This window comes from Lepidochelys kempii, chromosome 1 (genome assembly GCF_965140265.1).
Source record: "Lepidochelys kempii isolate rLepKem1 chromosome 1, rLepKem1.hap2, whole genome shotgun sequence".
In the NCBI taxonomy this organism is placed as follows: domain Eukaryota; kingdom Metazoa; phylum Chordata; order Testudines; family Cheloniidae; genus Lepidochelys; species Lepidochelys kempii.
Window position 1 is genome coordinate 261,886,279 of NC_133256.1, and position 25,020 is coordinate 261,911,298.

Below are 25,020 nucleotides of genomic sequence, written 5' to 3' on the forward strand. Positions count from 1 at the left end.
TTATGGAAACAATACTACAACCTGTTATTGAGAAATTACAAAGGCACAATTATAAGAGACCAAGGCCCCAGTTCTATAACTTGCTATGCACAGGCAGACCCCTGCAGATATATACAGTCCTCCTGAGGTCAAAGGGGATGACATCTGACTACGTGCAACAAAACTGCTGGATCAGGGCCAAAGTTAGGCAACTGCCTATATAGTAAGTATGTAGTTAATCTGGCCAACACTTGTTAGTAGAAAATGATTCTGTAGAAAAAAGACTTGATGTTCACAATTTTCAGGAATGCAGTCTTTGTTTCAACAAAGTGTCAAATGTAAAGTGCATTTTTGAAGACCAGGCGAAGCTTCTTACCTGCATTCATGGGGGGTTGAAAAGGTGTTGATGTACTCTCTCCTATGTTTCTCTTGGACTCCAGCATCTGTCTCACTGTGCTGGCATTTCTATGGAATAAAGGTTTATGTTAGCATCTCCCAGTGAGTGCTTCTGAGGTGTACCAACAAGCAGTACAGGAGTCTAGAGAAAGCAGTAGTTTTAAAAAAAATTATCTAAACTATTTGTACTTATGTCATTTTCAATATCCACCTATTACTAAATACTTTTTTCCTGTAAATTAATCCATGATGTCATCTCTACCACAGTACTGCCAACTTCATTCAGTACTTTTAATGCACTTGTACACAATCTACCTTTCCCGATAAAAATATCTAACGTTTTTTTAAAAGGTAATTTTAACTCCTTTTTAAAAAAGTATTACTACTAGCTACTCAATATTTGGCACTACCTTAACAAAGTTTACATTTCCTGTAGTAAATATATGATTTTCGTAACATGAAAAGAACAGGCATGCGTTCACAGCTGAACAGCAAAGAAAGAAATGAAAGGGCATTATAAATGGGTAAAATGCAAGAATATTAAACTAGCACAAACTCAGGATATTCACTGAATTATATGCAGCAAAATCTCTTACTGGACTTGTTCTAAGCACAACTCAGTATTCAAATTATAAATTCCTACTCCAGTAAACTTGAAAATGACACACAGCTGCATTCTTAGTCCTCACCTATAGGTTAGGTTGCTGATGCTGCCTGTATCACTCACTGCTTTCCCTGGAGACAGAGGTGGGTTTGGAGGATTCTACAAAGAAATAAATCAACTTGAAATCTACCGCTTTATATTAAACCCTGTATTTTTTCATTTTTGTCCAACATGCACTTTCTACTGCCATAGACTCAGGACATAAGAACTTGAGATGTTTTAGGAGCTCCAAGAGCTCATTCAATGGAGAATACTGTCCCCTCCTATTTGGCATATCTTAATCCCAGCTTCCAGCTGTTCAGTAGGGGGAAATCAAGGTCTCTTGAACTCATTTGGACTTTTAGCTTCCATCTTTTTCCTTGGTAACTTATTACAAATACATTTTCTGGACTCAAGGAAATAGTTCTTCCCTGTTTACTCTTAATTTCTTTAAATTTTCCCCCAAAACGTGACGAGAAAGGAGATATTCGTCTGGATCTACTCACTTGCTTTCCCCACCGAAGCCCTGTATCATGGCCATCTATCTGTCTTGCGGAGGAAGGTGGGCATGGCTCCCTCCAGAGTCCTTCAAACTCTGTTCCAAGGTTAAAGAGGAAGGCTGGATCCAGAGCCTCTGAAGGCGAGCCTGTCCTACGATCTGAGAGAACTGCATCTAATTTCTTAATTTTTATGTAGGAACTTCAAACTTGATTCTCATTTACAACAAGGTCCCTTTACACTGTTCTAAATTACACTTAAGACTTGTCTATGCAGTGTGGCAATGCACACTAGAGGGTTGTGAATTTTAAAGCACACCACTATGTTGCGCACTAACTGTCCTACATAGATACTGCTGCTAGTGGATACTAAAAGTTCCTTTGTGCATGCTAAACTCTTTATAATTTAAACCCCTCTAGTGCACATTGCCACACCCTATAGACCAATTACACTCATTTCAATGCACCTTTATGCTGTTAGAGTGTGTAAAGAGGCCTTAATGAAAATTGGAATAAAGTCCTTGAACTTTCATGAAAAGATGGAAACACTAGGCTTATTGAAAAGGAGTACTTGTGGCACCTTAGCGACTAACCAATTTATTTGAGCATAAGCTTTTGTGAGCTACAGCTCACTTCATCGGATGCATTCAGTGGAGGAGATTTATATACACAAAGAACATGAAAAAATGGGTATTAACATAGACACTATAAGGAGAGTGATCACTTAGATGAGGTTTCTCTCCCCCCCCGCTGGTAGTAGCTCATCTTAAGTGATCACTCTCCTTGCAGCGTGTATGAAAATACCCATTGTTTCATGTTCTGTGTGTATATAAATCTCCTCACTGTATTTTCCACTGAATGCATCCGATGAAGTGAGCTGTAGCTCACGAAAGCTTATGCTCAAATAAATTGGTTAGTCTCTAAGGTGCCACAATTACTCCTTTTCTTTTTGCGAATACAGACTAACACAGCTGCTACTCTGAAACTAGGCTTATTGTAGTCTCTAACATTACCACCTGCTAACCAACTCTTCTGAAATTATTTGTCTCATACCGAGCATCAGACCAAACTAACTAAGGCAACACCCGCTTGCACTTTCTGCATTTAGCAGAGGGTAGACATTTTCTCCATAACAGGGGAAACTGTTTAACTGTATTTCTACTGCGTTCTTTTCATACTGAAAGGTGTATTTCCACAGGTTATTACTCAGACTAGTTTTGAGCAAAAACTAACAAAGAATCTACAATTTTCGTCCTTACTTCCTGTTTTTTCTTCAGGTCCTCTTTGGCTGCTCCAAAACGTTTCGTCAATCTAGCAATTTTAGCCTGGGGGGGAGGGGAAGGAATAGGAACAGGACACACACACAAAAATTAGACCAATTGAAGATACACATTGAGATAAGTTAAATGCAATTTTAGACAAAATAGTCTTTCCCATGAAACGTGGTACAACCTGCAACTACTACTCTACAGCAAGGGAAGCAAGTGTGTGTGTGAGAGAATGTGAGTTCAAGAGAGGGAGGGAGTCTCAAACTTTTTAAAGAGATAGTCTGGACCATCTTCTGTCTAGAAATTACACATGCCACCCTCCCTTCCCAGTGGTGATCAGGCAATATCCCTGCAGCAACTACTTACCTGGAAAAGTAACATTAAGAAAATATTTATAACTATTTTAATGTCTCATGGATTATCATTTGGGAAAAAATTAATCATACTCTCTCTTTCTGCTCTTCACTTCATCTCCTTTTCCTATCTATTCTGCCCTCTCTCACTTATCCTCTAGCTGAGTTTCTTTGGCACCTGATCCTTTTTCCCCCCTGCATATACTGTCCAGATGCCAGGTTCTTTTATCTTCTGGAATACTTTCGAGACATCTCTTATTCCTACTCTGGACATTTTGCCTAGAACCCATTCCCTTTGCTTTTCTTCATTCATTGATAGATCCTGATCCTCTCCAGATAGTAGTTTCCATAACTGGCTACTTCTGGTGGCACCAGTAATGCTCCTCTCTTCCTACAAAGCAGTAGACCTTTGTATAGGCAGCTGGACTGCCTCCTCCTCATTTCCAGTTTATTTTAGAGACACCCAGGCTCTTCTTTGCAATGAAACAGCTGTATGAAGAACTGGAAGCAAGGAGCCATCCCCATGAGACCTGCTGGTTCTCCATAGACAGTGAGCTTCACAGACAATGATTTGGGAAACTCTGATCTAAAAAACCTGGCTCACTCAAACTCCCCACCTTTTACCTACTTTTACAAGGTGACAAGAAAGGCTGCAATCTGTATGACATATATTAATTATATGTGCTGTAGAAGCACCTAAGGGCCTCAATCATGGATTAGATTTCTATTGTGCTAGGCTTTTTACAAACACACAAAGAGATTGTCCTTGCCCTTATGAACTTAAAATGTAAGTATGGTAACATCAAAAAAAATTCACAGGTCACATGCATTTTCAATTTATTTGACAGCTATACTACATAGGTTGGTGCCTCAATACTGTGATGATGGGTGTACTGAAAATGCCCTAGGTACCATAGATCGATCAGTCTGTGCAAGGCTCATGTCAAGCGCTCTAATGAACATGTGTTCGGTAGCCTCAAGTTTGGAAAATTCCACACTTTCTGCAAGAAGACTGGGGCAGCTCAAAAAAAAAATGAGCACAGCAACACCACACCTTTGTTTAATACAGGAAGCATTCATATCCCTATCACAGTAGAATTCTTCAGTCTGCCTGGGAACCGGACATGAACTAGTGTCTACTGGTGTTTCTTCATTTAAATATTCTTCCAACAGCAGCCTTCCTTCTCCCCCCCTCCCCCTTTTTAAAATAGGTTCATTTCTACTCTAAGCGACCACAAATGAGACATATTTCCATGCAGGTTGTTTATTTGAAGAATATCTAAAAAAATGGCAGAGCAGAGTAGAAAAGTGATTTACTAATGGCTAAATCATTAACTTATCAAAAGGACGGGTTTATTTTCTTCATAGTGAATTGCTTGCTCCTACCATCTGACCAGTGACTTGCTTCCAGGAGTATTCCACCTTCTCCGACAGCAAAAATAATGGATTGTTGTTTTTTGTTTAAGGAATCAATTGACTTCCATTAGTAGCAGCCAGATGGGGTCTATTGCTAGAGAGAAGCTAGTTTTTAAACAACGCCATACTGTGCCATGTAAAACACATAAGTACCTGTAGTTCAGTAAGCACAGTTTTATGCCTCTTGCTACATTCTATCTTCTCTACTCGTGTTTTCAGATCTGCCAAAGTCTTGTCAAATACAGCACACTGCAGGGCACTGAGTTTCTCCTCTAACAACCTCTGGACGACCTAGAAAAATATGCAAACATATTACCAGTACTTGGGAGGCTGCCAATGTTTTTATGCACAGCACACATTCAGCATCTTGTCACATACAAAGACTGATGTTGTCATTCTGTCGATCAAATAACCATCTGATCATCAGTACCATGATATTTAAGTATTTTTGTAGATGCAGAGTTAGAAAAAAGAATTCCTCATCTTGAGTTTTAATAGATGTAGATGGACTCTCTGCCAGTCGCTGAACAAATCCATTTCTCTATGGTATGATAAATATGTATAATCCTACCAAAGCAGTTTTTATAAGATCCTTAACAATGGTGTGAAAGGCACTGTGGTAAAGTTTTGTGTAAATGGACCTTTCCCTGACCGTATTTCTGTCACCATAGATGCTGACATTTTAAAACCGGAATTCAAGAAATTCAGTGGAAGGAACATGCCTAACACATTTCTTCCAGACACAGTTTTCCCTCCAACACAACTGCCCCATGCTCCCATCTGTGGAAAGAGAAGTTGTACAGTAACTAAAGTGAGATGTGTGGCCCTTATCTGTATTTCACTGTGTGTGCACATGGACCCATGCACATGAAACTGGAAAATTTTTGCAAGCAGTGTCCATTGGTCCATGCCTGCACCCTTCTCCACATACTCCAAACTGAGGGCATAAGGGGTAGACTGACCACCTCTCCAATTTCTTCTCTATCACGAATCACACATAAAGATCTGAAACAGAGGGGAAGGAGTGGAATACAGATAGTGCCCACATCTCAAAAAACGCCAGTTACTGTACCAGGTAAGTAATTCATCTTTCTTCTTTGAGTGTATTCCTCTTCAAGTGTATACACTATGTTTATTCCATGGTAGGTGACTGACTAGCAATATTCATTAAGGAGGAGGAGGGTGCAAGGACCTCTGTGGTGTCTATGACTGGAGGACTGCTGTGTTGAAAGCTGCGTTGGGTGAATAAACTAGTACGAGAGCGTACTGATTCAGGAAGCTATGGAGTGAGCCCCATTTTGCTGCTGTGGCAAATTGCCGGCACTACTTTGATAGGTTTCGCGCTCTCTCTTCTTGGGGAGGGTTCAGGGCACCGTTTCTCATCCCTGAACTGGGGTATTAACTGCCCCACTAGTGTCCTAGAGGAGGGGAGAGGAAAGGGACCCGGGCCCACCCTCTACTCTGGGTCCTAGCCCAGGGGCCCTAGGGATAGCAGTAAACCGCTTGAACTAGCGGTTCCTTCCCCTGTGCTACTTCCCTCGCCTGCCCTTCAACTTGTGGGACTTCCTGCCCTCCCTCTGCACAAACCAGGTGTCCCTTTATCTAGGGTCTTGGTCTTCTTAGTCCACCGCAGCACTTCTCCAAACTCTCCTCTGCTTCCCTCCAAACTGCTCTCTGCTCCAACACCAATCCACTCTGCTTCAACTCCTTCTCTTGTCTTATTGAAGCAGGGGGGTTTTATCAGGTGACTGGCTTCAGGTGCTCCAATTAATCTATAGCAAACTTTCTTCCCTCTACAGGGAATAAGGCTCTCTTCTAACACTCTCCTGCTGCCCTCTGGCCGTGCTGTATCACACTGCTTTACATATTTTGAGGAGATGAAAATTCTCAAAGTGAGGGTACCAGTGTGGCCTTGGCCCTACTCGAATGGGCCCTCACCCCTCATGGAGAAGAGGTGTTTCTCAATTTGTGACACAGCAAAATGCAGCTTGAAATCCATTTTTAAGTCTCTGGGAAGAGATAACTTCCCCTCTCATCTGCTCAGCAGAGAATATAAAGAATTTAGGCAGTTTCCTAAAAGACTTTGTTCTTTAGGTAGAATGCCAAAGCTTCACAGACATACAGAGAAGGAAATATTTTGTCCTCACTAGTGATGTGTAGTTTAGGGAAGAAGACAGGTATGTGAACTGTCTGATTCAGATGGAATTCTGAGATTACTATGGGGGTATATTTAGGATGAAGTCTTAGAGAAACTTTGTCCTTATGGAAGACTGTGTATGATAGATCAGCCATAAGGGTGCCCAGTTCACCTATTCTTCTAGTTGAGATGATTGCAACCAGGAAGGCACCCTTCATACATTAGATAGGTGGGACAAAGAGTATGAGGCCAGAGGTTCGAATGGAGGCCTTGTTAGTGCTGAGAGGACCAGACTGAGGTCCTATGACAGAGTGGGCTTCATCACAGAAGTTGGAGGATGACAAGAGTTAATAGCTGCTAAGCGTACCTGCAGGAAGCTAAGGAAAAGACCTGATGTCTCTAAGGAAAGAAGATACTTAATCCCAAAGAACTCTGACATCCCCACCATATTATCTGGTGATACTGAGACCAGATGGAGAATCTTTTCCATTTGACTGTGTAGCACTCTCTCATGCACTCCTTCCTATTATTGTTAAGGATAGCCTGTACTACTTCCGAACATGTCCTTTCTAGGTTCAATACCCATCCAAATAGATGGTGTGGGGCTGTCAGGTGGAGGGAAGATGGATTGGGATTCTTGACCTTGCCTCTATCCTGGGTCAACAGGTCTGGGAAAGACTGGATATTGATATATGGGCATTCTGACTCCTGAAGAATGCTGGAGACCCCAAACTGTCTAGGCCATCTGGGAGCAATCACGATGCTTACCACTCTGTCTTGCTTGATCTTCCTCAGAACTGAAGGTAAAAAGGGAATGGGCATATCAGCTATCCTGACGAAGGAAATAAAAGCGCATCTCTTCTGGACCCCTGTGTAGATTGTGTATTTTCTGTTCTCTTAAGATGCAGAGATCCCAAGACAGAGACTTAGATTGACAAAATATGCACTGTACCACAGAATGGTATAGCTCCCATTTGTGGTCTTTCGGAAATGTCTGCTGAGGCTGCCAGGGAGTTATGTATCCCGATGAGCTGCACTGCCGGCAGAGTGATCTGGTGATGAATACACCAGTTCCAAAGATTGACAGCTTCTATACACTGGGAGGTTGTTGATGTAGAACACTGTTGTCATGTTGTTAGACATCAGTAGAACATGCAGGGTTCATACGAATCTCTTACAGGTCTCCCAAACTGCACGCTATTTTAGGAGGCTCCTGTGCATTCTAAACTCTGGGGGAGTCAACATCCCTTACACTGTATAGAATTCTAGACAGATGCCCCACCCTAACAATGACACCCCCATGATTAAAGTCTTCGGGGGGGGCGGGCGAGGAAGAATGAAGAGGCCACCCTCCTTTATGGACTGGAACCTGTCCTGTGGAAGGTATGGTTTGGCACTGAGTCCAGTGTTGCTACGATGAACTCTACAGGCTGCATGGGAACTAAAATGGACTATTCTGTGTTTACATAGATTCCCAACGAACATAGAAGATTGACAAGCATGAGGTTGCTGTCCATACCTCCTGATGAGATTTTGTCATCAGTAACCAGTCGCTGAGGTAGAAGAAAACTGATGATTTATGGCACCAGGAGTGAGCTGCCACAACTTACTGTACCTTTGTAGATACCCTTAGCACTGCTGCAGGCTTGAAGGGGGGCACCCCTGTACTGACAGTGGTTCAGACCAACTGCGAAACCTCAAGGGTCTTCTGTGTGAGGGGTGGATGTAGGCAACTTTTGTAACACAAGCTGCAAACCAGTCATATTTGTTCTGAGAAAGTGTTCATTATTGAAACCAGGGCGACCATGCTGAACCTCAATCCACAGATGAAGATACTGAGTTGTTTGAAATCTAAGATGGGCCTTCATGCTTGAAAAATTTTTTTCAAGTAAAAACCCTTTCCCCAGTTTTGAGGGGGCACCAGTTTTATGGTTCCTTGATGAAGGATGGAATTTAGTTCTTGAAACAACAACCAAGAGTGAGAGAGGTTCCTGAAGGAGGGAAGGGAAGGGGGTTTTGGTGGTGGAAGGGAAAGAAACTCTGTTGTAGCTGGTATGAATGATGTTGAGGACCCATTTGCCTCTTGTTCTCTGCCAAACTTGGGAAAAACGAGCTAGATGGCCACTACATTGGGCAGAAGAACATGATATCTGGAGTAATTTGCTGCTTTTGAAGATCCCATCAAAAATGTTTCTTAGTGGGAGGTTGGGGTTGGTAGGCAGAAGAACTTTGTGCTTGCTCCGCTGCACCCTCTGTTTCTCGGTGGTTCATAGCCTCTCTGATGATAAAAAGGGTGACATGCCAGTTGTTGCCTATACAGTTGCTGCCTGTGGAATTTCCTCCTTGGCACTGGAGTGTAGATCCCCCGTAAGGGGCGGGAGGGGGTGCCCTTGAGCTCCTCAACGAGTGCAATGAATCATCTGTCTTCTCACTGAACAGGTTGTTCCCTGTAGGGCAAATCCTCTACTTTCCTGGGAAACCCAGAGGACTGAAGACATGGTGACTACTGTTGCCATGCATAAAGCATCATCAATAAGGAGGCTGTGTCTGCTACATTGACTAAAGCTTAGTGGGCTCAACTGGCAATCAATTTGCTTTCTTTCATGAGTGCATGGAACTGTATTCTGTCCTTTTGTGAGAGCTTATTAGTAAATTCCACCAACTTGGAATAATTGGCACAATCATATTTTGACATTTTACAGAACTGCAGGCTGACTAAAGCGTAAACAAACAAACAAAGCTTTCTTTTCTAACAGGTCCAAATGTTTAGCTGCATTATCAGAGGTGGAGGATTTTGGTTGATGTTACCTGCTTCTTTCAGTGACTGTTTGGACCACTAAGGAGTTCAGGGCAAGCTGTGTAAATAAAAATTGCTCCCTTGGCTGGTACAAAGTACATCTTTTCTGTCCTTTTTGGAGTGGAAAGAGAGCATGTGTCTGGGGCATGCCAGACCACGTTGGTGTGTTTTAAGATGGCTTCATTAATGGGGAGTACCACATTGCCAGGCCATGCACTTTGTAGAATGTTGAGGAGTTTGTGAGATGTCTCTTGCACTTCCTCCACAGGGATTTGGAATGTGTCAGAGACCCTACTTAATAGGTAGGGCCCTACCAAATTCATGGTCCATTTTGGTCAATTTCACGGTCATAGGATTTTAAAAATCGTAAATTTAAAACTGAAATTTCACTGTGATGTAATTGTAGGGGTCCTGATTCCAAAAGGAGTTGTGGGGGGTTGCAAGGTCATTGTAGGGGGGGTTGTGGTACTGTTACTCTTACTTCTGCACTGCTGATGGCAGCGGCATTGCCTTCAGAGCTGGACAGCTGGAGAGCAGCAGCTGCTCACCAGGAGCCCAGCTCTAAAGGCAGAGCCGCCATCAGCAGCAGCACAGAAGGAAGGATGGCATGGTATGGTATGACCACCCTTACTTCTCCGCTGCTGCCTACAGAGCTAGGCCCTCAGTCAGCAGCAGCCACTCTCTGGTTGCCCAGCTCTGAAGGCAGCAGCACAGAAGAAAGGATGGTATGGTACCGTATTGCCACCCTTACTTCTGCGCTGCTGTTGGCGGGGCGCTGCCTTCAGAGCTGGGTGGCCGGCAAACAGACGCTGCTCTCCATCTGCCCAACTCTGAAGGCAGCAGAGAATTAAGGGTGTCAATACTGCAAAGCCCCTAAAATAGCCTTGTGACCCCTCTTGCAACTCCCTTTTGGATCAGGACCCCCAATATAAGAAATGCTAATCTTCCCTGTGAAATCTGTATAGTGTAGGGTAAAAGCATGCAAAAGACCAGATTCCACAGGGGGAGACCAGATTTCATGGTCTGTGATGCGTTTTTCATGACCATGAATTTGGTAGGGCACTATTAATAGGTCTAGGAAATGCCTCTAATCATTAGGGGATGATGGTGACAGTCTCCTCAGAGCTGTCTGTTCTGGATCTTCCTTCTTCTTCATTAGTTCCTGAAGGGTTCCAGTTCCTCTCTGTAAGGAGAGGGATGTCATGATTCCTGATGTAATAATACCACCAATTCACAATAGCACATGTACAGGTCCCATGGTCGTAATAAGAGCGGTACAATGATGATTGAGGCCCAAAGACATAGTGTGCCCATGGTGGTCCCACGTTGGGTACACTAACTTAACAATATAAAGGAGCCCAGGAGATTTTGGATCCTCTGTCTGGGCTAATCTCCCACTTTGGTGGGGGGGTGATGATGCTCACTCACTCAGGCCCCATTCATCTGAAGAGGAAAAGGTAGTTTCAATTCCATGCATGGTACTGTGGCTCTGGTGATGCCACAGCTGGTGGAAGGTACCAGAAAACTACTCCCTCTTTCATGCCATCCCTGCACTGGTGGCGTTAGGGTCTCTCTTGTGAGGATTAGACCTGAGTGTATTGGGGACTCCAAGAATGATGACTATATCCTCAGGGTTAATCTCTCTCCCCCCGGATGTGGAGAGGTGTGGAGGACTCCCGTCCTGCATAGGTGGAGTCTTTCTGGTCAGAGTCTTTGGTGCCAGTCGATCAGTCTTCGGAGTGCAACAGTTCCCCTGGTAGGAAGCACTTGGTGCTTTCTCTTTTGTTGGTACCACAGATGGTACTGCTCCTGCAAATGATGCTGGTCTTGGACCACTCTTGCTCTTCAGAGACGGGAGGTTGTGTCCCTTATGTGCTCCTGAGCCTCCTGAACCAGGATATGAAGTCTCACTTGACTTAGATAATTTCAGGGAAGAGGTCATCTTCTTGGAAGTAGACCTGGAGGGGGATTTCTCTCATTTCTTATGAAGATGTTTGCTATCCTCCTGATGTTACTCAGTGGAGGAGTCTTCAGTTCTACTTCTATCAGTCCTGGAACTGGAGGTCACCATGCTTGGAGGCATGCTCCTTGGTGCCCCTGCCAACTGTTTAGGGGACTGTTCAGCCTGAGTCAGACTGGAGCCCTGCAGTGGAATCCATAAGAAATTTTCCAAGCATATACTCGCAGGCTTGACAAGTTCTGCTGGGGAAGGATCAGCATATGCTGTACTTTGAGGAAATATAAGATTGCCCAAAGCAGCAGAGGAACTTTAGGTAAACAGTAAGTTCTATGATGTGGAACTGCAACAACCCTGCCCCCTCCCTCCATTATGCAGCAGCAGCAGGATTTAATCCCCAAATCTTCAGCACAGGCTTTTAATACTTAAGCTAAAAGACCAACCTACATGAGCTAATACCACCAGGCAGCCACTATCCTCAGTGGACCAGCCATGTGAGAGGATGAAGCATAACACACTATAACAGTGGTTTATATATGCAGAAGTAGACCCATTTTTCAGACAACACAGACAAGCACAAACATCTGGCAGACTCAGTGGCAGTGTGACACTGTAGCTGAAACTTAGCTTTGCCATAATAGAAATTTATGTTCTATTCCCAGTTTAAGTAACCTGGGAGGTCTTGATCAATAATAAGGACTGTGAAGGGCACAGAATTATTAAAGCTAGCTGGAAAACACAGTGAGTCTAGAATTCATGATCTCCTGATTCCCAATACAGTATATCTTCCCTTGCAATTTAGGTCATGACCTCCCATAAGTGAAATATGATCATTTACTATTACACTAAAATAAAGGATTCCTCCTGCACAAGAGTTTCTTTTCTCATTCATCCAAGTATTTTGGATGTCCACAAAACATCTAATAATAAAAGCAGGAGTTTATGCAATTTAAAATGAAAATACAGTCAGTGGACTGATTTTTGTGATTTGCAGGTTAATATGGAAATTATGTCCAAAGAAGAGAGACATTAGAACTCAAAGTGAAAGATCTACAATAGAAGAGCTGTGGGTTCCATCTAAAAACATTTCTGACACCTCCATTCTGCAGCAAGATCTAGTATACCTTTTGCAGCTTCTGGTTAATATCCCCTCTGGCTGTAATTTTTACTTGGAGTTCTGCTTCATACTCTTCTCCCATGTACCGACGACGTTTAGAATGTACATTGTCCATATCCTCTGATTTGGAACGCTTCCTTCTTGACACTTCACCTAGAAGCACATGGCACAGGGACTGCTGAGGAATCTTTTAACAGCAGCAGCAACCAAAGGAATCCTACAGCTATCAGTAGCTTCCTTTCTTTCAAGTCCAGTCACTCATTCAAAGGATGACAGAATCTTGGGGAAAATCTCAGATATTAAATTTATCTTTTTTCATAAACCAGAAACCCTCTACACTGTGGACTTCAATATGGAACTTTGATTCAATGCACCAAAGAACCACCACCACACATTTAACCTATCGCACTTTAAAGAGACATACTGTGTAAATTTAAATGAGGTAATGAAAATGTGCATGGCCATCTCGGGCACACAAAGCCTGCCAAACTGCTGCCCCAAAATGCATGACAATTCTAGTGATATTCTTTCCTTCTCACTTACCTTCTTTAAAATGGGCCTTCCCTCACCTTTGTACCCGATAGAGATATACAGGGCAGTAATTCCCTGTACTGAGAGATGGGGCGGGGCAGGATTCCCCAGCCAGCCCCTCTCCCTCTCCCGGCACAGCATGCTATAGAGACCTAGGTATATATACCATAGCTTGACTAAGCTTCAATGAATGGAGACTATTGTAAGCATAAACACAGAGAGAAAAAGGGAGCTTGGTACAAAAGGAGAAAACTGGGAGTAAGGGGGTAAAATTAAACAAATTAAAAATTAAGTTTAATATTGGTTTAGAGAGATGGACTTGTCTACCTGACAGTTCTATTCCATCTCTACTTTATTGCATACATGCTATGAGCTCTAACTCAAATCTTGCAGATATCTGTACATTCATGGTTTTCAACTACTGTACAGCTAACTTTTTAAATTTTTTAAAATTTGCATTACCACCTAAACTATTTACCTATGTTTAGAAAAGCTTGATTCTTTTAATTTAACATACTATTATAGTGCAAGTACCTACAGAATAAAGAGTATTTTTAAAGGAGATATTGATTACTGGAGAGTGTCAACTTTCAAATTTTCTCCCTGTGAATTTTCAGTCATGCTAAAAGTTCCATCTCTGAGGTGCCCATCAGAAAGTATCTGCAAGTTTGGTAGAAATCTAACTCAAAAGAAAACCTCTGAGTGGAATGAGCACTGTCCCTGGACTATCATAGACAGTAGTTTACTAGGAACATTCATGCGGTTAACAGTACTTCAATAGCATGCATGCACTTCAACCTGCAACTTTTAAAAATATATTATGTAAAAATTTCTCAATTAGATAACACATCTGTCTCAAATTAAAGTACTGAAACAAAGGCTGAACCTGAGAACTTAATTCTAGAGCAACACTACACTGATATTCTTTCATTCTTCCTGTCAATAAGACCGAACACCTCTACTGTACATACTTCTCTCTGGATGTCTGTCTTCTTCTTTGTGCTCTTCCTTTTCTCTCTCTTTATCCTGTTCCTTCCTTTCTTTTTCCTCCTCTTCCACCTCTTCTGCAAACACAAAAGATGACCAAATTTTATTTCTTTACATTCATTAATAAAATAATTCCACAATCTCTTTCCAATCAGTCTTGTTTTGGCTGATGAGCCTTTGGATTCCTATGCACACTTGCACAAAGCCATTTGAAAAAGGAAAAGAGGTGTGCATGGGGTGGGGTGTGTGTGTCAAAATAACTATAGTACAAAGCAGTAAAAGCCTTTACAAAGTAACTTCTCTGTTTAAACAGCTTGAAAATCACTTGACTTTCTGAAAGTTGTCTTTATACTACTGAAGAAATAAAAAGTGTTTCAGTTAAAGTGATGTTCAAATGGCTGCCTACCAAATGTCACTTTGCATTTTTCATGTGCATGAAAGAGGTACACAAAAGCTTTAGTTCTTCACTAACAAAGTATTCATATTTTTATATTTCTTTTTGTAAATAAATCTATATTTAGATTTTGTTGGAAGCCATAAGGTGGAGAAGTTTTTTTCCCCACCTTTAATATTCCTAAACTAATAAGAGAAACAAGGTGGTTGAGGTAATATCTTTTATCAGACCAACTTCTATTGGTGATAGAGACAAGCTTTTGAGCTTACGCAGAACTCTTCTTCAGATCTGGGAAATGTAATCAGTGTGAAAATGAAAATATTTAAAAAAAGTGCGGGGCTGGGATTAGCAATTTATAGATTGTTGTAATAAGTCGTAAGTCTCTTTTCAGTCCATGATTTTTAGTGTCTAGCAAAGTTGTGAATTTAAGCTCACAGGCTCATCTTTTGAAGGTGTAGTGAAGGTTTCCTTTGAGGATGAGGGCTGAGGTCAGATATAGAGTGATCACTTTGTGAAAAGTATTCACCCACAGTTCATATAGTGTGTTTGTCTTTTATCATTTTTTTTTGAGAGAGTTTGAGTGCAGAGATTGTTTTGTTTCACCCACATAGTTGTTACTGGGGCATTTTGTGCACTTCTTGCCTCACTGTTCTTAAAGGGGTTAAACTAGATGCTCAGGGTGCTCATAATCTAAGTGGAGCTCTGCAAGAGCATGTGTAAGCAACTGGGGGGGGTGTGTGTCTCAAAATGTCTCAGATACTGTTTTCATGGGTCTAGGACAGCGGCACCACATATCCCAAAAAAGGGACTTGGACAAGAGGTCTGAGCCCAGGAGTCCTTCCTAAAACCCCATAGCTAGAAACAGTGACTGGACTCTATTCAGCTGATCTGGAAGCATGTGGGATCCAGCAATTGGGTCCACTTGCAACAGACTGGTGACAGATGACCAAACAGAGTGGTACTGGGCCACACTGTAGCAGGTTCCATGGAAGAACTATTAAATGATGTGCCTCAGAACACAGCTACCAAATTTTCATCCAAGAAGGTAAGAGTCCAGTTTGAAGGCTGGAAAGAACATGCAAGGAGAAGATAGTATAGGTTTCTTTCAAGAAATTAGCCACTCTCTTCAAAAGCGGGTTTAAATACCATCAAGACAAGGATCTCTGGCTACATAATAGACTGTGGTGATACAAGATCTAATCCACGTAGGAACAGTTCATTTTAAAAGTGGTTTATCCTTTTTGGAAAGAGTCTTTTCACTTTGTTGTCCTGAACTAATAAATTTTACAGGTATACGTATGCCAAGAGTGTGCCATCTTCTTTCTGTTGGGCCTTTGAGGTTGGGGCAAAAAATGGGAAATCCTTCCAGTTTAAGGTAGTCAGAGACGAATACCTTTGAAAGAAAAGGGAGCTATTCAGAGACATTTTGTTATTTAAAATCAAGCCTGGCTTATTACAGCATGGCCACAGATTATGGCCCCCAGTACGCTACTTCAAGGATAAGAAGTCTCTTAGGAAAGCTGAGCACAGTACATTAAAAGGGATAAAAAGACTCTAGGGAGGAGTGATGGATTTCCAAGTTAGCTTCTGAAGAAGCACGGATTTGTGAAATCTGGAAACAAGGAAATCCTGTCTCAAGGAAACTAGAATAATCCACTAGTCTTTCCCTGAACTGCAGACAACAGGGCAAGACACTTGTGCAATCCTTTCTGGAGGAAATCAAATATGTTAGCCATTGTAGATTTGATTAATCTGATCCATTTATTTTGTACCAGTTTTGACCAGATTCTGTAGTATGGTGAGGAGGCACACCTTGTGGAAGGTTTCCCCATTGATCTCCATTGCTAGCAGCGTCAACTCTCTCTCTCTCTGTTCAACAACCATTGATTTAGAGAACATTGTAAGTCTGGATGAAAAATTTAACCCAGGGATAAAAGTTTTAACGTTTTAGGAAGGAATGCCTATCCCAAAAATCATCCATCCATTTCTAAGGTGACTCTCTACTACAATCTAAAAGTACCAAACCAGTGTGGTGTACCAGGCCCTGTAGTTTCAATCTTCTGCCACCAAGATGATCTGAGCATTGTCTTTCCTTGTTTTCCTAACAACCATGAGAATTAGGAAGGTACCAGAGGGAAGGCATAACCATGATGGCTAATTCACATCCACATATATGGCCTCTAAATTAAACAGTTGCAGCACTCTTGCCCAAACTTTCCAATTTGGATGCTTAAAAATTAGGTACCTACTAGGGCTGTCAATCAATCTCAGTTACATCATGCAATTAATTCAAAAAAGTTAACCGCAATTAATCGCAGTTTTAATTGCGCTGTTAAACAAGAGACTACCAATTGAAATTTATTAAATATTTTGGATTTTTTCTACATTTTCATATATATCTTGTATTCTGTGTTGTAATTGAAATCAAAGTGTATATTTTGATTACAAATATTTGCACTGCAAAAACGATAAACAGAAGAAATAGTATTTTTCAATTCACCTCATACAAGTACTGTAGTGCAATCTTTGTCCTGAAAGTGCAATTTACAAATGTAGAGTTTTTGGTGTTACATAACTGCACTCAAAAACAAAACAATGTAAAACTTCAGAGGCTACAAGTCCACTCAGTCCTACTTCTTGTTCAGCCAATCGCTAAGAAAAACAAGTTTGTTTACATTTACAGGAGATAATGTGCCCTCTTCTTATTTACAGTGTCACCAGAAAGTAAGAACAAGCATTTGCATGGCACTTTTGTAGCCAGCATTGCAAGGTATTTACGTGCCAGATATGCTAAACATTCGTATCCCCCTTCATGCTTCAGCCACCATTCCAGAGGACATGCTTTCATGCTGATGACGCTTGTTAAAAAAATAATGTGTTAATTAAATTTGTGACTGAAATCCTTGGGGGAGAATTGTACGTCCCCTGCTCTGTTTTACCCACATTCTGCCATATATTTCATGTTATAGCAGTCTCGGATGATCATCCAGCACATGTTAATTTTAAGAACACTTTCACTGCAGATTTCACAAAACGCAAAGAAGGTACCAATGTGAGATTTCTTAAGATAGTTACAGCACTTGACTCAAGATTTAAGAATCTGAAGTGCCTTCCAAAATCTGAGAGGGACGAGGTAGGGAGCATGCTTTCAGAAGTCTTAAAAGAGCAACACTCTGATGCGGAAACTACAGAACCTGAACCACCAAAAAAGAAAAATCAACTTTCTGCTGGTGGCTTCTGACTCAGATAACAAAAAAGAACATATATCGGTCCGCACTGGTTTGGATGGTTTTCGAGCAGAACCTGTCATCAACATGGATGCATGTCCCCTGGAATGGTGGTTGAAGCATGCACATCTGGCACGTAAATCTCTTGTGACGCTGGCTATAACAGTGCCATGAGAACACCTGCTCTCACTTTCAGGGGACATTGTAAACAAGAAGCAGGCAGCATTATCTCCTGTAAATGTAAATAAACTTGTTTGAGCGATTGGTTGAACAAAAGGTAGGACTGAGTGGACTTGCAAGCTCTAAAATTTTACATCGTTTTATTTTTGAATGCAGTATTTTTGTACATAATTCTACATTTCAACTTTCATGATAAAGAGATTGCATTACAGTACTTGTATTACGTGAACTGAAAAATACTATTTCTTTTGTCTTTTTACAGTGCAAATACTTCTAATCAAAAATAAATATAAAGTGAGCACTGTACACTTTGTATTCTGTGCTGTAATTGAAATAAATATATTTGAAAATGTAGAAAACATCCAAAAATATTTAAATAAATGGTATTCTATTATTGATTAATCGCTTGACAGGCCTAGTACCTATGTTAATATTTAGCTGCAGGTGTTCAACCCTTTGGAAAATCTGGCCTCTTATTTAGGTGCCTAAATAAGGCATTAGGGTTCTACCTTTAGACTCAAGTTTGGAAAATTCTGGGGGTGTACTAGAGGTGTAGGTGAATTCTAGTATTCATCTGGTATTCCTCAATGGTTGCTCAACATTTACAAGGTTTCTGAATGAAAGGCCAAATTTTCTGTGTGATTGTTTTACCCGCTTAGGTTTTCCACCAGATGTTTGTCCCATACTTCATCCAGTGATATGAAATGGTGTTAGATTCCATGGATGTGTTCTGCCCAGAACTATGCAATAGATGTATCATGTTATGTTATCATGCTGATTGCTGAGGAGGACTACCCTAATTGAGTTGTCTGATTTGGTCAGAATTACTTCCCCGCCCAGTCCTACACCAAGCTAAGTATTTTATATCAGGCAAGACTCTCCTTACTACTCATATTTCACATATAAAAAAAGAGTAGCTGTGCTCCCAAACTCGTCCATACTGTGAACTAAGTAAGAGACAAAGTGAAACCCAAAGCCCATCAAACTGAAATATATTGTGAGGACTATTCCATCTGGATGTGAGAGCTATATGTTCCTCATAAAGATTCCGGTTTTACCCACCAGGTTAGTAAGTGTAGAATTGGCTGAGGAAGATTAAGGGCAGATGTTCCAGATTTTCAGGAAGTGGTACTCCTTGATGGAGAAACAGCATTAACCCCTTTGCATGGAGGCCGAGCAGGGGTAACTCCTCTTGTAATGAGCATTTGAGGACTTGATCTTGAAGATCTCCAAGAAGGGAAGGCATTTGTTACAGCCATCTTAGGTGGTGAATGCAGGGGGTCAGTGACACTTGTTCAACAAGATTGACTACTAGGCACAGTGTGTTGAAAATTAAAAATTCCTGCTTAAATTCAGCTTAAAAAATGCCTGCATTCTTCTCATTATGCTGGTCAAGTGAAATAAAAAACACACCCAAAAACTTCTGGAAGGAGTTCTGTATGGACACTCGTTGTGGAGGTTCAGTGCCTGTGTTCTTAAACCAAAAGAATCTCCCTCTTGTTGTCCTTTTAGAGCAGCAGTAGTTGCAGAAGTACAAACAAATGAACTCCCCCCTTGTAGGGAAAGCTGTGAATAATACACAGACACTCAGGAGCGGCAGGTGAAATGTTGGTTGAGCATGGTAAAGATAGCAGAAAAAGGGTTGTGTTTTGAGGATTCCAGAAGGTAGGTGGAAACTTACATGGCTTCTTACTCCTTTTCTCCTATGCCCACAATTACTGAGACGTCCCTAAGAAAATGAGGTCAAGCAGGAGGATTAGGTTAGGCCATGACAGAGATCCAATACATATGGAGCAAGGAGGCTGCCATTCGGGGCTGAAAACTGTTCAGGAGTGGTGCATTGATTTTAGCTTTGTAGTGTATATTTTAGAATTATTTAAAATAAAACTGCAGGTTATTAAATTGTCCAACAATGGCTATTAGCCAGGATGGGCAGGGGTGGTGTCCCTAACTTCTGTTTGACAGAAGCTGGGAATGGGCTACAGGGAATGGACCACTTGAGGATTACCTGTTCTCTTCATTCCCTCTAGGGCACCTGGCATTGCCACTTTCAGAAGACAGGATACTGGGCTAAACTGGACCTTTGGTCTGACCCAGTATGGCCATTCTTATGTTATGATTGAATATATTAACATTATACTAGCATTCAGTGCAGCTCTTACTAGTAAACTGGAGAGCCTTGCCACAGAATTTAGATCAATATACACTACACTACCTGGGGGCTTGTTTAAAATAACTGCCTGAATAGGAGTCTCCATATTTGATGTAAAAAGTCAATAGATATATTTTACAAATATTGTGGCCAGAGAGATGAGAGAGAAAGCCCAGGAGCAAGAACTGAACATGCATCTCTAAAGAAATTTTAATGTGCCAATCACTATATCTAGGCACTATAATACAATGAATCCAGCATTATTACAGTCTGATTAGCACAATACTCTGTGCCCCTCCTTAGAACATATTAAATTTCTGAAATTTTTTGAATGATATATTATGAAGGAAATGTCGCTGGATGATTTAGAACCCTTCTTTAGTGAAGGAAGGCTTGAGTAAAAACACAGCTTGGATTGTTCTCTAAAACATGTCAACATTCCAGCTCAGCTTGATCTCCAAGAATAGGGAATTCCATAACTAGGGACCCACCAATGAGAATGCCCCTTTTATTCTGCACTAGGAACTGTAAATTGTATTGACCCTAGTGATAAATGTGCTCTTGTAGGATAGCAGAAATTAGCTGCTCCTAATACCCTGCATGTTTTGAAGGTCAGGCTCTTGAAAGTGATCCAGACGGGGAGCCAGTAGCCCATTGGTGTGATATGCTCTCATTGACTTGCTTGTCCTAGGTGACAGGTTGTGTGTGTTGTGCTAGTTGGAAGTCTGTGTGTCTGTGTGACACTTTCCTCCTTAGAGAGCACTGTAGAAGTCCGCCCTAGACATGACCATGGCTAGGACCGTATCGGAGAGGAAGGGTTGCAACGTATTTCTGGCCACTACCACTATGTGCGTGTCTAGGAGCAAGCAGTATGTTCAGTAGGACTTGAAGAAGATATCATCCTGACAAATGGAGGGGCAGATGCTCTCAGTAAAGTGCTTCCAGGGTTTCTGCCAGTTAGTTCCACTTTCCTATTAGTATCACCTCCATTTCATTTAGGTAGAGCTTGAACCCATTTTGTTCTTCCAGAAATGTATTTCTTGGATGAAGCAGCTGGAAGATAGCATCAGCTTCTCCTGATTAGAAGGACCTAGAGCTTGTCGTCATCTGCCCATTGATTGCACTGGAGCCACAGCACTTGACGATCTCACCTATGATCTGAAAATGTTAATTGCAGGAGGCAGAGAGAAAAGAGAAAGAATTTTTGTACCTCCTTTTCAGCTACAGCTTCCTTTCAGATTTACTGATGAAAAGCACTATGAGAGTTAGGTGGTATTACTATTTGTGTGAAACACTTACAGATGCATCCATAAGCACCTTGTCTTTCTTTTTACATTTTCTAAAAGATTTTAAGTCTAACCCTTCCGGCAGCAGTTATGGCTCATCATACTAGTCCAAATTCCACCATATCCAACGCCCGCAAAGAAATGCAACCAAAAATGAACAAAAAGTTTTAAAAATTCAGTTTACAGGAAGAAAGAAAAAATGTGTTTTTTTCTTTGGATAATCCACCAATATGATCAATGGGCTTTGTCTGTCAATACCTAGTATCCACACAGTACGGAAAAGAACTAGGATCTATGGCTTCAGACAGTAACACTCAAAAATGCACCAACGCTGAGACCAAGCAAGTACCCATGGCTGTACCCTAGCGATGCGTACAACTGTGAACAAAGGGTCAGAATGCTACCTGACAAATCTATTTGGCAGAGGCAGACTCCCGCCCCACCCAAAAGTTTAACATCATCTTAGTTTAAAAGATTTTGACCCCTAGGGGACAAGAGAATCCCTCAGCATTCAAAAACTTTTCATACAAAGTCAAATCCATTTTAAGTCAAGTCAGATCTAGAGGGCTTTTGCCTCTTTTTGGGCCGTACTAGAGCACAAAGAAGGATTCAAAACAGTCTAACATCCTGAGTTGGTGGAATCAGAATTTTATGGTCCTAAAAGGACCACCACCTCTTTTCTTTGGGTAGGAGGGATAAAGGGCAGAAGGAAGGGAGACTAATTGACTTCTCATGATGGAACTGGGCACTCAGTTTTGAAGAACAACGTATTGTTATAAAGTCCTAGGTATGTATATTACTGAAAAGGGCCACAAACAGTGGTTACTTACCTGCACAGTAACTTGAATTCTTCAAGGCATTTGTCCCTATGGGTGCTCCACATTAGGATGTGCGTGAACCCATGCACTCTTGACCAGAGATATTAGTTAGCAGCCTCTGTAGGTCCATGCTTGCCCCCTACATATCCTCATGCTCCGGCATGAAGGTATATAGGGAGAAGCAGACCTGCTGCCACTCCAGTTCCTTCTCAACCACAATGCCCTGAAGTACAACTCTGCTGGACAACAGAGTGGCATACTCTGATACAGTGGCTCCTGGTGTTAAGTAGGAAATGATGGCAAGCATAGAGAATTGCCCGGAGTCTAAGATTACTGATGTGGCGAGGAATACTTCCTGGTGACTCCATTTCCCCTGTGCTGTGAAGTCCTGAAGATGGACACCTTATTCCAGTTGTAAGGTATAGTGATGACCCTTGATGGGGTGGACATGAAAAGGGGATTCCCACACAATCTCTGTAATGATCCTTCCGTGACTGAAGGGAGCTGAGAACTACTGGTGGTAAGGTGCCTACTTGGAAAGACTGCGCCTGCTGGGCCAGTCTTGAGCCAGGCCTGAAGGAGCTGGAAGTGCAGTCTCTTATAGGGTGTCACAAATGTACAGGCTAACATCTGGCCGAATAGCTGCAGGCAAGATTGTGGTATCAGCTGAAGTCAGTAGATGAGGCTGACCACAGTGGATCTTTGTAAAGGCTCTTGGGGTGATTGAAAAGCCAAATGGGAGAACACTGTATTGGTAACAATCCTTGCCCAATGACAAACTGTAGGCGATGGGTGTACATCCTGGAGGTCAAGAGTGGTGAACTAGTTTCCAGAATTATTATTGTTAGAATTACAACTCTGAAGTGCTGCAAAATGATAAATATGTTCAGAGTCCTGCAGTCAAGGACTGGTCTCCATCAGCCTTTTTTCTTGGGAACCAAGAATTACCTAGAATAGAACCCTCTATCAATGAATCTGGGGAGAGATGAATAATCACTCCAAGAAGTAGGAGAGATTGAACCTCCTGCCTTAGGAGTCCCTCATGAGAAGTGCCTCTGAAGAGGGACGGGGATGGAGGATGGGAAGGAGGGATGGGTTGAATTGGATGGAATATTCCACTGAAATCCACCTGTAGTCCCACTCTCTGATGTGATGAGCTCCCAGAAAGATAGAAAATAGGAGATTGTTCCCAAATGGTGGAGGAAGGGTGGTTTTGTGCAGTGAGAGAACTGGAGTAGGGAATGGATTTTGACCCTTGACCAACTAGTCAAAATAGCCACTTGGAGAAGGTCACCGACTGGGAGTTCACCATTAAAGAGGGCCCCTTTTTTGAAATCTAGACCTCTTTCTGCAGGGAACTGCAGGTCTGGTGTAGGTCTGGCACTGTACTAGTTGAGAGCATCAAGTTTAGATCCTGAGGGATTGCAGAGTAGCCACAGAATCTTTGAGATTGGATAGAGCCACTGCTGCCACGACTGAAGAGTTTAGGCATTTCAAAGAGAAGGTTCCTCCACACTTTTCTGTACTACCCTGGGAAAGCTGTAAGCTTGCAGCCAGGAGCCTGGATGCATGACAGTGGTGGTAGCCATTGAACACAAGGCTGTGCCAGCAGCGCCAAGGAAAGCTCGTATGGAAGTTTTTGCAATCATCTGGCTTTCTGAGATGAGGACTTTAAACAGTTTTCTTTGGTGTTAGGGCAAATTATCAATAAAACTTGAAAATTTACCATATATTGTGAAATCACATTTTGACATCAGGGCCTGACAGTTCACAATCCTAAGTTGGAGAGCAGCTGATGAGTAGCTGTTATGGCCTAAAAGGTCCAGAAGCTTGTCTGTTCTCTCATTGACAGCATCCACTACAAGAAATTGGAGGTGGGACAGAAGAAAAAAGTACTCCAGACCCTTGGCAATATTTTTGGTCGACCCACTTGCAAGTGGGTGAGATGGTCACAGATATCTGCCAGACAGTGTGGGCTGGTGACTATAATGCTCATTAATGGGTAAGGCAACCTTGCATGGGGGACAGAATGCAGTGTTGTCTCTTCTGGATTTCCTCCAAGGGTACCTGAAGTGCCTCTGCTATTCTTTTACCCAGGTCTGGAAAGGCCCAGATATCATCTACATAAGATGGTGGTAGGGCAGAATCAGGGGGAGGACACCTTGTTCGCCAGTATTGTCTCCTCGTCTACCATTAGCTCCTTCTCCTTTAGAGGTCTTCTTCGGGGGGGCGGGGGATGACACGACGACAACGGGTGTCCTGCTGTACCAGTGACTGTTGGTCTGGATGGGGCCTTTTGCAGAAGGTCACCATAAGGAGCCCATGGGTTCCAGAGAGCCCACTGTAGTGTTGCATAGTGAAAAAGAGCAGGAGCCCAAAGTTGTTCCTGCTGAGGCTGGCATGAACTGCTGGTTCCTGGGGGTCTTCTCTATGGGAAATACATCCAGAGAGGAAGATTGAAATGGGAAAGAAATAGAGTCCTGCATAGAAATCTCTGAATCAAAAGAGGTATCTACCTGTGTCCAGCGGAGGAGCCCCTGGCATTGGTGTTGAGAGCCAGAACAGTACAAGAGATTGAGGGGCTAGCAATCATGTTGATTCTGGTGGCCAAATCTTTGTATTGGGGTACACTAGCAATGACTGAAAAACAGAGATCAATGAGGGATCCCTCTTCAGTACCCCTTTTAGAGGGAAGATCCAGGTTCTTCAGCAACTAGAAGATCTTCCTGGAAGAAGAACTTGGCTGTTACCAAACAGGCTGGATAGTGCTCCACCAGGACCTCAAATGGTACCAGAGACAGTGCAGAGGATGGTACAGGAGCATACATTGAAGGCTTTTGAGAACAGTCTGTGCTCCTAGAAGAGTCCTGTGTGGAGATATCTGA

At 42.1% G+C, this 25,020-nt stretch overlaps 1 protein-coding gene across 11 annotated transcripts in view; it reads right to left on the minus strand.

Moving 5' to 3' along the window:
* Positions 1-25,020, minus strand: part of ATF7IP (activating transcription factor 7 interacting protein) — a 168,165-nt gene that overhangs the window by 62,613 nt on the left and 80,532 nt on the right. For 9 of the 11 annotated variants that reach the window (XM_073327313.1, XM_073327311.1, XM_073327315.1 and 6 more), the window contains 6 exons: positions 14,063-14,155; positions 12,568-12,713; positions 4,706-4,843; positions 2,775-2,840; positions 1,065-1,138; positions 356-444 (listed from right to left, as the gene is read on the minus strand). In XM_073327313.1, the coding sequence (XP_073183414.1) occupies positions 356-444; positions 1,065-1,138; positions 2,775-2,840; positions 4,706-4,843; positions 12,568-12,713; positions 14,063-14,155 (606 nt within the window). Of the gene's footprint in view, positions 1-355; positions 445-1,064; positions 1,139-2,774; positions 2,841-4,705; positions 4,844-12,567; positions 12,714-14,062; positions 14,156-18,941; positions 21,778-25,020 lie in introns of those variants that run through there. The other 2 variants (XM_073327317.1, XM_073327316.1) reach the window with 2 other exon arrangements.